Source organism: Diceros bicornis, chromosome 1 (assembly GCF_020826845.1).
Source record: "Diceros bicornis minor isolate mBicDic1 chromosome 1, mDicBic1.mat.cur, whole genome shotgun sequence".
Taxonomy (NCBI): domain Eukaryota; kingdom Metazoa; phylum Chordata; class Mammalia; order Perissodactyla; family Rhinocerotidae; genus Diceros; species Diceros bicornis.
Genome location: NC_080740.1, coordinates 5,859,470 through 5,873,772, shown reverse-complemented (window position 1 = coordinate 5,873,772; position 14,303 = coordinate 5,859,470). Strand labels below are relative to the sequence as shown.

The following is a 14,303-nucleotide window of genomic DNA, read 5'->3' as shown; positions in this document are numbered from 1 at the left end:
CCAATTTGACAATAATCTGAGTTAAGCCTACTCTACTCTTAGTGGATCCAAACAACAGTTGCTGGCTGATGGAGACTGTTAAGGCTAGACACACAAATATATACAGTGCCCCATTCCTCCAGTACTCAGACTCTAAAAAGTCTGCTATTTAAATGACAGCAAATTTAGACAGAGATCAAGAAAAGCCAGGTGTGCTGTGGCCAGGTTTAGGAGTGACCCCTTGCTCAAGTAGACGAGGTATTTTATTCTCTAATGTCATAAATGTTTCACACACCTGAAATCATCCTTGGTTTACCTCCTAAGGTTTATCTCCAAGGCTTGTCCACCAGAAATAACCTCTAACCTTCCCAAGCCAAGGCTGGGGGAGGGTATGTGACAAGTGGCCTTCCTGCACTTTTTTGGCTATAATTTTTCATGAGTTGCTAAGGAACACAAAGGATAAATGTGAGTGGAAGAGGAAAAAAGGACTTAAGGGGAGGTAAGGGGAGGGTTTTGGTTTTGTTTCTTTATGGAGAAGAGCTGGAACCATAGATGGTTGATACAAATAATCTCAGAAAAAAGGAAGCTCTAATAGCAGATACGGGTTTACAAGAAATGGATATTTCTTTTTGGTCAGGGAGGAGAACTAAAAGTAGCAGCTTGAGAAAACAAAACTTCCTGGAGTAAGAGGATTTGGGAGAGTTTTCTTACAAGAGGCCACAAATTCTAAACAAAGATTAATGATCATGAACTCCCTTTGTCAGTAGGAAGTCATTAATCCAGAGGAAAACTGAGGAATGGGAAATGATCATTTTCCAAGTGAGGAGCGAAAGAGGCCACATTTCTGTCATATTGCTACATCCTTCTGCCTGAAAGGCAGACGGGAGAAAGGGGGAATGCTGAACCAGGGTGCCTCTGAAGAGAGCCTCAGGTGAACGGCTCTTTCTTTTGGACTCCCTCCTTCCACGTCCCTGTGGACCGACTGGTGATATAATTCAGAAGCGCATACACAGGCAATAGACGTGAGTCTTACATGCATCACTGAGGGAGGTTCAAGAATAGAACAGAACGTTTCACACACAATCTTCAACAAATATAACCGCTGGATTTTCCCAACTGTTCAAGACCAAATACTCAGTTTCCTACTATTGTTTGATGCAGATAAGGCAATTTCTCCTCGACTGGACAAGTTCTTAAAAAAAAACAAAAATAAAAACCCTCTTCTTAAGTGCAACAAAGTAGAAATTGGCTATTTTGATTTTTTTATTCTAAGCACAATAAGCCTGTAGCATACCAGGAAGAATCAAGATTTCATTTTGTCAGCAGCAGAAACTGTACATACGGGGATAACTGAATGCACCAGGGGCACTGGGGGCAGGTGCGGGGGGTTGGATGGGGAACACCAGACAGAGGTAACCCAGCCTGTTCATCCCTCCCTCCTCTCTCCCCACAGTGCCAACTAGAAGAAGAAACGTATGCCGCCAACTGAGGTTCTTGTCCCCCACCCCCAAATCTCCAGTTCTGGCCACAGAACAAACATTATTCTTGCCCACCATTTTGTCAGTTTCTCCAAAAGAAATGACCCCTCTCACCTGAACTCCTGATACGTCTCTGATAAATAACTGTTCATAGAGGAGAGATGCTCATTTTCTCCTTCAAACAGCTTGTTGGAGGCTGCATGCTGAAGAACCTTGGCCACCGAGCCCAAGTTCCTTCTTTGGTCGGAATTGATCTGACCTCCGGCTGTCATGTCGATGATGTCAAAGCCATCCGGAGCGACAATGGCTGGGTTCATGTACCGATAGTACAGGAGGTTTCCGACAATCTGGAGTGAAGCAGAAGGAAAGACTATTTTTAAGAAAGAAAACTCAAGAGTTTTAGATTTGTCTTAGGGAAATAGTCATTTATATTTTCCACTAATATAATCGCACATTATCAATATAGTTAAGAAAATTATTTTTGGTGGAAAATATGCTTATTGCTCCCAAAATGCTTTAATATAAAGAATCTCAATAATGTGTAAGATCTACAAATTTACCTCAGCATAATCAATAATCTTGATAGTCATTAGAAAGAGAAGACCAGCAGCATATTATAAATAGTGATACACGGAGAAAAATCTTACAAAATGGTACATTGGTAATTTTGGCTCAAACCCCCAAGAGCAGCTATGGTGAAAGTACCCTTGAAAATCTACCTTTAATAGCTCATCTTCTGTTGCATCAGGAAATTTCTCATGGATGGAATTCTTCAGTACTTTGGCTATATACCTCAATCCATAGCTACAGGTAAAACAGATGACAAAAGAAAATCATGGAAAAAGGCTAAGAGCGGAAGAAACACATTAATTGTTCCAGTCAACTAAAGCTGAGCAGTTTTCCTAAAAATTAAACATAAAATGAGATGGTAACGGAATCACAAGACTTCCACCAATGATAGTAACTGAGTACTGTTTTGTACTGTTCCCGAACAGTTATGACTTTAAAACGCAAATGTAGGTAAATTTTTAAAATAGTAAACACAATATGAGGGAAAACTCCTGTCTTCACTACCGGGGTTTATTTTACATAGTATTACAAGAATTTTCAGCAGAGAACACTGAAGTTGCTACAAGAACAACTTACGGCAGTAGATCAAGGGAAGAAACGATGGAGTTCAGGACTCTGTCAGTGACCCTGCGCAGGTTCTCAATGGAGGCCTCCAGTTTGCTTTTCACTTCTGGGTATGTTAGGGCTTGTTCTGTGGTCACATCATAAGGCAGCTTGCTGAAAACAAGACAAGGGCTTGCAATTAACTGGGGGCTTCGCTACAAGTGTCTCTATCCTTGCCACGTTGGTTCTATGGTCAAGCTTTGTACAGTGAACTGGACTTTGCCCACTGACTCCAATGACACAATGTTTGCTAAGTGAGGGGAAGCCCCACGTGCCCAGACTGTACCCTCTGCCACCAGTGGAAATGGGGGACTCTAGGCTCTTCTAGCAAAACCATAGGCAGATCCAAGTAATGTAGACTCAGCTAACTTTCTTTTTTTAATTATAAAAAAGCAATATGTTCATTACAGAAAAAATTGCGTACGAGCAAACAAGAAAACAATACCAACCCAGAGACAACCACTTTTCATATCTTTGTGCATAACTTTCTAAGTCCTTCTCTATGCATGCGTGTATATGGGCCTCACACACGCATGAGTGTAATGCAGTTCACATATATTAACACCCCATACAGATCCTACCTGTATGTGTATATATACATGCATATTTTTTTTCAGAAAATGGGTTGTCGTGCCTAACTGCAACTGAAAACTTTATCACGAACATTTTTTGCATGCCAGCAGATACATTTCTATACCACCATTCCAAATAGTTACTACTTTATTATGTGTTATACAAACATTTATTTAACAAATTTCCCAAAGCTAAATATTTTGACTTTCCCCAGGTTTTTGTTATTACAAATAGTGCTGAAACAACCATCCATGTAATTCTCGGTGCATACCTTAACTATTTCACAAGGCATTCTTTTGTAGGAAATAAAAAGCTGGGATCACTAAAATCTACAAACCACCACCTAGAATAAGCCAATCCTACCTGGCTTGTTAACGCTTATACATTGAAGTTACTCACTTGGTAACTATAAAATAAAGTACATATTATCAGGTGAAGAGAAAAGTGTCTGCCATGTCTAGGTTTAGGTTTAGAAACACACAAAGAATAACCAAGGGAGAGAATTAACAGAAGTTGTGGCTTTGGGGATCAACTGGTCCTGAAATTTGAAAATACCACATAATATCAAGATGAGCAAGAGTCCAAGGATGTGACCTGCAAGGATATGTTAAAGGGAGGTAACATTTGGGATTGAAACTGACTTTGTGTGATAAATTTTGTTCTCTTAACAGAGCTTAAGAGTATATACAAATAAACATGTAAAAATGATCATAAAACATGACTGAAAACCAGCATCTTGCTGGCTTTGTTACCTGGCTTCTCCAGTCTGTGTTTCTAGTTGGTTCACCCAAGCCTTGTACACGTCTACGGGGTTTGTGTTGATGATCAGGGACTTGTCATCGATGATCTCTTTCACCACTGGAGCCAGGAGCTGGCGCAGGGTGTTCTGTCCCCGGGCACCTCTGTTGAAGCTGACGACCATCTTGATGACTGTGGGGTTCCCAGTAACTATGTCCTGTACCTGGTCCACCTTCGATCTAAAAAAAGCCCAAACCAAAACAACATGGTTGGCCTCTATGGATAGAGTTTTAAGCAGTGTACATTCTCTCTAGCAGGCAAGGGCTTCGTGGGGTTGTATTTTTCTCCATGAAGATCAAAGATGGTGTGATTTAAAAGGAAGCAATCATTTGTAAGATGTGTATTTATTTGAGAAATTTAAGAATCTAGAAACTAGTTTTCAGCTTTAATTTTAATCTGGAAGACAGGCATGAACTGAAAAAGGACCAAGACTAATAATAACACTGGGTGACATTGTACAAGTATTATGTTCCCTCTAGTTACCAAATTTTAAAAATAACTCTCTTGATGGAATGAACTATCTCCACTTCCCCAAATCCCACTCAAATGTATTGCCATGCAGCTTCCAGCAACATCACATGGCTGAGAGCGCTCTTCTTGACTTCTGATTGCCAGCTCCTGTGACCTCCCCTCTCTCCTCCCTGTCACCTCTGGGCAACCTCTCATCCTTTTCCACTTCCTTTCCCTTTAGGGTCTAATAGTGCATACCTGGGTCCTTATCTTACCTAGTCATTCCTTTTGCTTCCTTTGCGGGCTTCTCTTCCACATTTTAATTCTGTTTTCTTTCACGTCTTTCTACACAATCTACCCTCAGACCTCGCTCACATGCACAACTTCCATTGCCATCTCTTTGGAACCTATCCTCTGGCCTCGGTGTCTAATCCACCCTCTTTCCTGGGAGTTGGTCTTGAATTTCCAATTTTCTGCTGGACATTATCATGCGTGTGTTCTACACCAATAGCTCAAACTCACACACTGTATCTTTTTCCTTTTGACTCCCCCATTTCTCTGACCTGTGGAACTCCAATCCATCCTGTTCACACATGGCAGCAGACTGATCTTCCAAAAACCCAATGTGGTCACGTCAATACCCCACTCAAAAACCTTTCACAGCTTCCTAGGAAGTAAATAGTACCTCAGCACCTGGGCCACCACTCAGTGTCTCCCGTGATCTGGTCCAACCTATCTCTCCAGCTCCACCTCCCGGTGGTGACTGACTAAATCACCTCTTAGGAGGGCTGCTCTACCTTCTTTCTTGCACCTTGGCCCGTGCTGCTTCTATCACCATTGTGTTTTATTTCCCGCTTCTATTTCTTCTTATAAAAACAGTAAATGTTCTTCAAGGTTTTGGGTCAACTACCTCCTCTTCTATAAAATCTTTATTGATTGACCTAATTGGAACTTTTCTTTCCATCCCTCTGATCTGTTCCATCCACTTACCTTATTCCACTGCCCAGCATCACTATATCTCATGAATCTCATTTCTCATGCAGAGGTGCCTGGCTAATATGCTCAGGAGACCCAAACCAGCATAGCTCAAGGGATCAAGAAGTCAAGGAGGCAGTTAAGGTCCATCTGGTCGGCTAAGGGCATTTCTCATGTATTCCCCCGCCCCCATTTATTATAGCTACCTACACACTTCTTACATTAACTGAGTCAGAAAATAAATTAGCAAAAAGCAGTTCAAGTTCCAGTAAGAAGGGAGGGCTACTTAGCAGAGATCATTCTCCTCATCTGTTTATGGCTTTATGACTACAGAATTTTAATTAAATTTTCCCACTGACTTTCAAAAAGCTTTTGATTTTTAGTTGTTGTACACCAGCAAAATCAAAAGTTAATTTAGCACTAGAAAAGGTATCACTGGCGGGAGACAGTTGCACCTGAATATATCTATAATGATGAAGAAATTTCTCAAGAAATTTGACATATTTTAGTATGTATGAATAACTTATAATTTTTAACTTATTTTAGTAAATCAGAGATAGCCACCACTAACAAAAGAATCTATTCTTCGGTATTTTTTACATACATATTTATATACATACTTTATTTCTTCCTCCAGAGCAGTTTTAAAAAGCTTTAGGAGTAGATACTCTTCTCGCTGATTGGAAGCATAATTGTACAGTGTGAAAATAACAGTATCCATAAATTTAGTTGACTTGTTCTGTGGCATCTGGAAAATCAGCTTAGCCAGGTATAAAGGATTGGTCTAAATGGAAAGAGAGAAGAAGAAAAAACCCCCCATAAAACTACATGTTAATGTATTGTTAAAGCAAAGAGGAGTATCCAAGTCCCTGCTCTTCAATGACTTAATATCTATAAAACACACAGAAGAGTATCTGACACATAATAAGACTTTAAAAGGTATCAGCCAATATTAATCCTATACCATAGGAAGTTATATTAGAAAGTTATCATAGGATTTACTTTTATATACTGAATGATACATTTAATGAAATATAATTGTATCTTGTACACGTCCCACTGTTAACCATTTTGAGCCACATATTAATATTTATATTGTAGAGGCACAGAAGAGAGAGGGGGTGGCCAACAGAATCTGGTATACAAAGAGACTGGCAAGAATGGACCAAGGGCCCAGCTAAATAGACTGTCGTAGAAGGATTGATGCATGAATAGAAGGAAACACATCCCATATTCTGAGACTAAAAAGAAAAAGGAAAGAATATGTTCCATGTGGAGACAGTGGGATAGCCACGGTGTTTTACAGAGTGAGAAGGTAGGAGAGAGGTAGGGAGGCTAAAGAGTGGGGCGAAGGTCAGGACAGTTGATGGGAAAATACTACAAGAAACTGACAAGAACAAAAAGACAACTTAAAAGATTGACAAGAGTTTTTAAAAAACTGACATGGAGCCCTGAGGGCTCAGCTGAGGATGGAGTCCACGAGCTGTAGCACCAGTCTTCATGGTAATATGGTTTTTCTCTAGTGGCTACACCAACCAGGTGGAGGTCAGAAGAGAAAATAGTATTTAGGTTGCAGAGAAACGTAATACTGCTACTCTTCATCTTCCTTCTGATAAAGAAAGAAAATTTTCTATACGTGGAAACGAGTGTTCATCTGATATACTCAAGCAGTTTGGCTTTAAAGTATTTAAGAAAACCCAAATTCTAGTTTACTTTTCTACTTAGATTTATGTTCAAGCCCATAATGATTGGTCGAAATTTTATGAATAGGCAGCTCAGGACAACTTTTTCTTTATATCTCCATAGTGATTCTTTTCCCACGCTAAGCACACGGGATCCGGAGACAGGAAACTCACTCTAAAGTTAAAGAAGCCAACTCCTCATTCCTCTCAGATGACCTAAAACTGTAAATTTAGGCTCAGACTGAAGAGACAATCCCAACGCAAAACCTGTACGAGCTGACCTGCTGCTATGGCTAAGAATTCTGGCCAAGGCACAGTCCAAAGGCCAAAGGGATCCAGACCACCTGCTTTTCTGTAGTTTCCTCATTGATCTTGGGCTAACGTCTCCCAAAGGAGAGAGAAGAAAAGGTGGAGAAAAACACATGATTTCCAGAGCCACTTCACTGAAGGGTCGTGTCCTGGGGCTGTCGGTTTTGGATTGTTGGGGGAATAAAACTTGGTGGAATTGTTCTAACCATGCTCCTGTGCTTTTTCTTCTTTCCATTAATGAGCCTCCACTTATATAACAGGGTAAACAACAGAAGCCTTAGGTCAACGACCAAATTTTCACTTTCCTTATGACAGAAAGTCTATCAAAATCTACCATTAAAAAACTAAATCCTAAAGAAGCTTCATACACTTGGAAATTCATGGATGTCAAAAATGATAAATGCCTAAGATTAAACTTCCAACTGGTGGATGAGTACTAATCTAATTTAGGCAGATGAAAAACCTTCCCTGCCCACTGTGAGCCCCCTTTCTTTCTGGAAAGGTTGCCGGTGTTAAGCAGTGGATTCCGCAAACAATTCTAAGTTTTAACATTTTTCTTTCTATGCTGCCACATCGTGGCCATCTGTGGCTCTACACGATTGCCAATCTATTATTCCAAGTACAGAACTGTCAACTCTAGCAAAATTAACATCTCTTCTCTCAACGGGGCTAGCCGCACTTCCTTTATGGTTTGGGTAACATGCTCTGTGTACAGCTAATGCCGGCGACCTCTTCAAGCAAAGATTCAGGCACCTCCAGGCCCCCACACAGAGGGACTGCTGACCCTCAGGAAGAACTGTGGATCCGCCTCTTCTGGGAACGTTTTCCTGCCAAAGGGGAGGCTTCATTTAGATCTATCACTATTGCTTACTCAGTTTCCTTTGGGACTAAGGGGAGGTGCTGGTAGGGCGATGGGGCGAATCAATGGTCAAACAGAACAAGAGAGTCCAGCTGTAACCAGTTCAACTTATCAGGTCTCGCCCGCACTCTGGAAGCAATGGAAAATTACTGTTCATTGAGATCACAGTAATGCCATGACAACAACTAAATAGAAAAAGATACCCTAATCCAAACTCTCTGGCTCTTTCCTCAAAAGAAGGGCGGACTGCATCTGGTAAAGATCTCTTTTCACATAGCTAGTTTTTTCATGGCTGACAGCATCTGCTCATGTTGTTATTAGATTTACACTGCTTCTGCAGATAACTGCAATAAAATATAGTCATGAAGAGCAGGGGCTCTGAAGTCTAGCTGCCTGGTCCCACCATCCTTGCTTTACCATTTACTGGCTGTGTCTCAGTTTTCTCGTGTGTCATAAAGGATAACGATAATAATTATTTTCTGATGGTTCCCAGGGTTGCAGTAAGAATTAAATGAGATCATGCATATAAAGCACCCAGAACAGCCCTCGGTACTTAGCAGGTGCTCAGCACATGTAAGCTACCAGAGCTGCAGCACGGGAGAGCCCTGTAAACCACAAACATGGAACAGAGTATTTATCTAAAACTCAGAGGGAAAGAAACCATTCTCACCTGTAAAAGATAAAACAGCTGCTGATATGTTTCTAGTGTTTTTCTCCTCTCCTTACTCAAACTTTTGATTCCCTGGTTGTCGGTGTTATTTAGTATTTGCATTTCTCCACCTTTTTTCTTATTCAGCTTCGTTCTGTGTGAGATTACATCCTGGAAAAAATTTTATGAAATTACTACTTTGTACTCTGGTGCTCTTCACCTCCTCCCTTCACATACACCCCGAAACACACATAGTTGGAAAGATTAATTTTCCACATTCTCCTCATGAAGAGACAAAGGAAGAGAAAATGTTAAACAAATTAAGGAAATCCAGCTTGCAGGTGAATTTGGCTTTTGTAATATTTGTTCTCCAAAGCTGCACTTATTTGCTCTTAAGGTGTAATAAAGGCACCAAGACAATTCAATAGGGAAAGAATGGTCTTCCCAACAAATAATGCTGGGACAACCGGATATCCACATTCAAAAGTAAGAAGTCAGACCCCTACCTCACACCCTAAGCAAAAATTAACTCAAAAGAGATCAAAGAACTAAATGTAAGAGCTAAAACTGTAAAACTCTTGAAAGAAAACCTAGGTATAAATCTTTCTTACCGTGAATTAGGCAATGGTTTCTTAGATATGACACCAAAAGCACTAGTGACTAAAGAAAAAAATAGATAAACTGGACTTCATAACATTAAAACCTTTGTGATTCTAAAGTCACTATCAATAAAGTAAAAAGACAACCCACAGAATGGGAGAAAATATTCACAAATTAAATATCAGATAAGGGACTTGCATCCACAGAAAGAACTCTTACATCTCAAAAATAAAAAGACAACCCAATCAACAAAGGCCAAAGGATTTGAATAGACATTTTTCCAAAGAAGATCTGCAAATGACTAATAAGAAAGCAAGAGATGCTCAACATCAATGGTTATCAGGGGAATGCAAATCAAAACTACGATGTGATACCATTTCATACTTTTTAGGATGACTAAAGTGAAAAAGAATAACAAACGTTGGTGAGGATGTGGAGAAACTGGAAACTTCATACCTTGCTGGTAGGAATATAAAATGGTGCAGCCACTTACACAAACATTTTGGCAATTCCTCAAAAGTTAAACAGAGTTACCATATGACCCAGCAATTGCACTCTTAGGTACATACCCAAGAGAACTGAAAACATATGTTCACATATACATGAAGAACATATACATGAAGAACATATACATGAATGCTCACAGAAATACTCATAAAAGCCAAAAAGTGAAACAACTCAAATATCCATCAATTGATGAGTGGATAAAGAAAATGTGGTATATCCATACTCTGGAATGCTATTCATCAATAAAGAGGAATGAAACACTGATTCATGCTACGAACTTTGAAAACACTACGCTAAGTGAAAGACGCCGATCACAACGGACCACATATTGTGTGGTTCCATTAACATGAAAAATCCAGAACAGACAAATCTATAGAGACAAATAGATTAATGGTTGCTGTGGCTGGGGGTCAGGGAGAACAGAGAGTGACTGTTAATGAATATGGATGCTCTTTCTTTTGTTTTTGAATTGAAATATTATTCACATACTATAAAATTCATCCTTGTGAAGTGTACAATTCAGTGGTGTTTAGTATAGTTAAAAAGCTGTGCAACTATCACCACTATCCAATTCCAAAACTTTTTCTTTAGGGTTTCTTTTTGGGGTGATGAAAATGTTCTAGAATTAGATAGAAGTGACGGTTGCACAATTTTCTGAATATACTAAACAGCACTGAATTGTACACTTTAAAACAGTGAATTATACCTTTTCAACTTATTAAAACACTTGTAAAAGTTATGCAAATAGAGGAAAGAAATCCTCTAAATATTTAACAAAATTACGTTCTTTTTCCTAGTCACACTTCCTTAAACATTTACAAGGAATCTTGGAAAATGTGTGGCTGAAGACATTGTCAAGTGGTCATCTCAGGCTATTGTGCCCCGTTTAGGAGCTTAAAGGGTCACGAACAAGAATAGCTCCTTTAGATAAGGGTCTGCCAAACACTTTCTACAGAGACCCACAGTAAAAAATACATTTTACATCTTTCGTTGGTGTACACACACACACGCAGACTATACTCAACAATTCTTATTCTTACTACTGGGACACAGTCTGATATTTTCAGTTTGTTTTCATTCTATTCCATTTCTAAAGACTGCCGATGTGACACACTCCATGGATTTCATCATCCACCAATGGCACCTGACTCCCACGAAAGCCACTGCTCTAGAACGCCTCCTCTGCCACATAACACTAGGTCATTATCCCACAGAGTAGGTGGCAAGAAAGTTGTTTTTTCTAAAACTCCTTCCATCTGCTTCCCTGAGCTCTTAGGACAACCTCCACATGAGGACTCTATCGGCAGCCAGCATCAGGACGCTTGGCCACTGTTCTTTAGAGGGGGCACTCCGGGCATTTCAGGCAATACGATGTTTTGCTGTGTGCTGGTCATCTAGCATCCCCAGCCCCTGTCCACCAAATGCCAGTAGAGACCCCTAGTCATTTTGACAACCAAAAATGCACCTGCCCTCATTTCCAGTTGTCCCTGGGGATGAGAACCACCGTCAGCTTTTGTGTACAGGACAAGCTCTAAGTTTGCTTACCTCCTAGTACCCCATTTTCTTAGCTGAAGTCAGCCCATAGGTAGAAGAAACCCTTGGAGCTCTGACATAAGATGGTTCTATGTGGTTACATCCATTGCCTTCCAGGTCTATGATTTTAGGCTTTCTCTTTCTCAGTTTAGAGAGGGGCAACCTTGACTTAATCATTTACTTCTGTCCCCCTAATTGCTTACATGGGGAAAGAGGGGGATTTGATTTATACCTCCATAAAATTAAAGAAAAAAGGGCAGGGGCCAGCTCGGTGGTGTAGTGGTTAAGTTTATGCACTCCGCTTCGGCAGCTCGGGGTTCACAGGTTCACATCCCAGGCGCAGACCTATGCACCACTTATCAAGCCATGCTGTGGCAGGTGTCTCACATATAAAGTGGAGGAAGATGGGTATGGATGTTAGCCCAGGGCCAATCTTCCTCAGCAAAAAGAGAAGGATTGACAACAGATGTTAGCTCAGGGCTAATCTTCCTCACCAAAAAAAAAAAAAAAAGACAATGATTACCCCCCTTATTTTACAAACATAAAATACAATCAAGATGAAGGAAGGAAGTGTAGTTACCACCAGATGGAGGTTAAGGGGAAGTCTGGGCAGGTGTCTGCCTGATATCTTTATCTGTAAGAAGTCTTGAGCATCACTAGACTAACTCTGGCTTTCAGTTCCATTTAACCCAGGTTTCTCCTCTTCAAATAACTGGTGATGTGTAGATCGTTCAATTCCCTCAAATTCACGGAATAAATTGATGATCTTGACTTTAAATACATGGCAGAAAAACAATCTTGGTACTTATAACCCCCCTCCCAACTACTTTCAATGGAAGTGACTCTGGAAACTGGAGACTTCTTGTTCGTTCTATTCCAGACTTCATCTTTATGGTGATGGTTTTTGACACATACAGAAGAGAAGAGAGGGTGGCGGTGGGAAGCCAGCTGTGGGGTAGAACTAAATTCCTTTGCATTAGAAAGAGAGACATTTGGTGAAGACTGGACAGCAAAGAGTCCTGCAGGCAGGGAACCAGCAGAGTCCAATGCTGAGTTCCGCAGGGGAGAGCTAGCGCTGTGCGGAGGGAACAGTGTGTCTGCTGGGGACCTAAGTGCAGAGCTGGGCAGGTGGGGAGCCCTTTTTCCTCCTTCCCTGGGAAAGGATGCCTTGCTCATGACTGCTCATGTGAAGGGAGGCTTGCTTTGGGAAGCTTGCAGAAGGGGCCAAAGGCCAACCCAGACAGGGGCTCCCAGCAGAGGCATGTGTTTTGTATTGACAGAAATTTAATTTCCCCTATTCTTACCAATAAATACGGAACATTTGAGGAATGGAGGTTTGAACAGGCTAATACTGTTAGCTAACAGTATTAGCTTGCTCATGATATTCCCCCATCTCAATGCTGCCCTGATTGCCACAATCTTTCTCCCTCCCCTGATCACAGGACATCTGCATGCAGGTAATAGGCTAGAATATAAAAACTTTTGTAGAAGGTGTGAGCTAGGGCTTGGGCTTTGGAGTCAGAAAAATATGGGTATTTGCAAAGCACAAGTAGCTTTGTGACCTTGTCCAGGTCAACCGCTCAAAGCCTCAGTTTCCTCAACCTATAAAATGGGCTTAATAATAGCAATCTCACCGAGTTGCTGCGAAGATTAAAAACAATATATGTAAATCATTTAGCACATTCTTCAGTGAAGAAAACAAGGCTCAGAGAGGTTGAGAAATACGCCCAAGGAAGCATGCTAATATAAGCAGTGAAGTGGTATAATTCAGCAGTAAAATAAATCTCAATCCTGGGATTCAGGTAGCCCTGGCCTGTGAATCTGCATTCATACGGTACATCACACCCATCAGTGGGAATTTTAGTGATTCATGATTACCTACAGTTTCTATTTAGGTTTTCCTTCAAGCTAGTTTGAGTCTATACTTTTCTTCTCTAAGAAACTTCTACTTCAGATGCTTTGTCTCCATCTCCAAATCATTCTTTTTGACTAAAACCAATGTTAGCCACTTCACTCACCCACTGACTTTCTGAGGTTTCTAGGAGAAATGCCAATTTAAAAAGAATTGTAAGACGTGGTTACTGGAGAGAGCTAGAGTTGTTCTATAAGAACTAAGCTACTCCCCTTTAAAATCTTTTTTTCTCACTAAACACATGCTCAATGTTAAAAAAAAAAAGGATAAAGAAGTTTAATTCTACCACCCAGAGAAAAATCACAACTTTCTTTCTTCTATCTTTTCTGAAGTATACATGTATTTTTGTAATAAATAAAATTGTACTGTTTTAGGTACTATTTTCTTTTCCATTATATTGCGAACCTTTTCCCTTGCCCTTAAATGTTCTTCAAAAACATTATTTTTAGTGGCTGTATAACATACATATTAAACTAATTCTATCGTCCTGTTTGTTGTTTTTGTGTTTGAGTTGTTTCCCCCTTTTTCACTACTATAAACTGCATCCTTATTATCATCAAAATATAAATATCCTCTATCAATAAGACTAAAGGCTACATATTTAATCATCATTAGTTTAACTTCTAATAAGTGTTTGATAAATATTTGGTGTTTGAAAAGATGAAAAATTAACTTTGTTTCACAATGCTATCAATTAGGACCACTTCTAAAAAAAATCTTAAACATTCATAAAGATCTGAAAATCTGCCATGATTGTATTCCCACAAGCTACATAAATATGTCTACTATTTATTGTTTCACAACTAAGCCTTTATTTTAACAGGCA

General features: G+C 40.0%; 1 protein-coding gene across 1 annotated transcript in view; it reads right to left on the bottom strand.

The window, feature by feature from the left end:
• IQGAP2 (IQ motif containing GTPase activating protein 2) overlaps window positions 1-14,303 on the bottom strand; it is a 261,521-nt gene that overhangs the window by 29,607 nt on the left and 217,611 nt on the right. The window contains exons 22-27 of the mRNA XM_058565585.1: window positions 8,947-9,096; window positions 6,047-6,210; window positions 3,956-4,180; window positions 2,604-2,744; window positions 2,177-2,261; window positions 1,572-1,804 (exon numbers count right to left, since the gene is read on the bottom strand). Of these exons, the coding sequence (XP_058421568.1) occupies window positions 1,572-1,804; window positions 2,177-2,261; window positions 2,604-2,744; window positions 3,956-4,180; window positions 6,047-6,210; window positions 8,947-9,096 (998 nt within the window). The remainder of the gene's footprint in view (window positions 1-1,571; window positions 1,805-2,176; window positions 2,262-2,603; window positions 2,745-3,955; window positions 4,181-6,046; window positions 6,211-8,946; window positions 9,097-14,303) is intronic.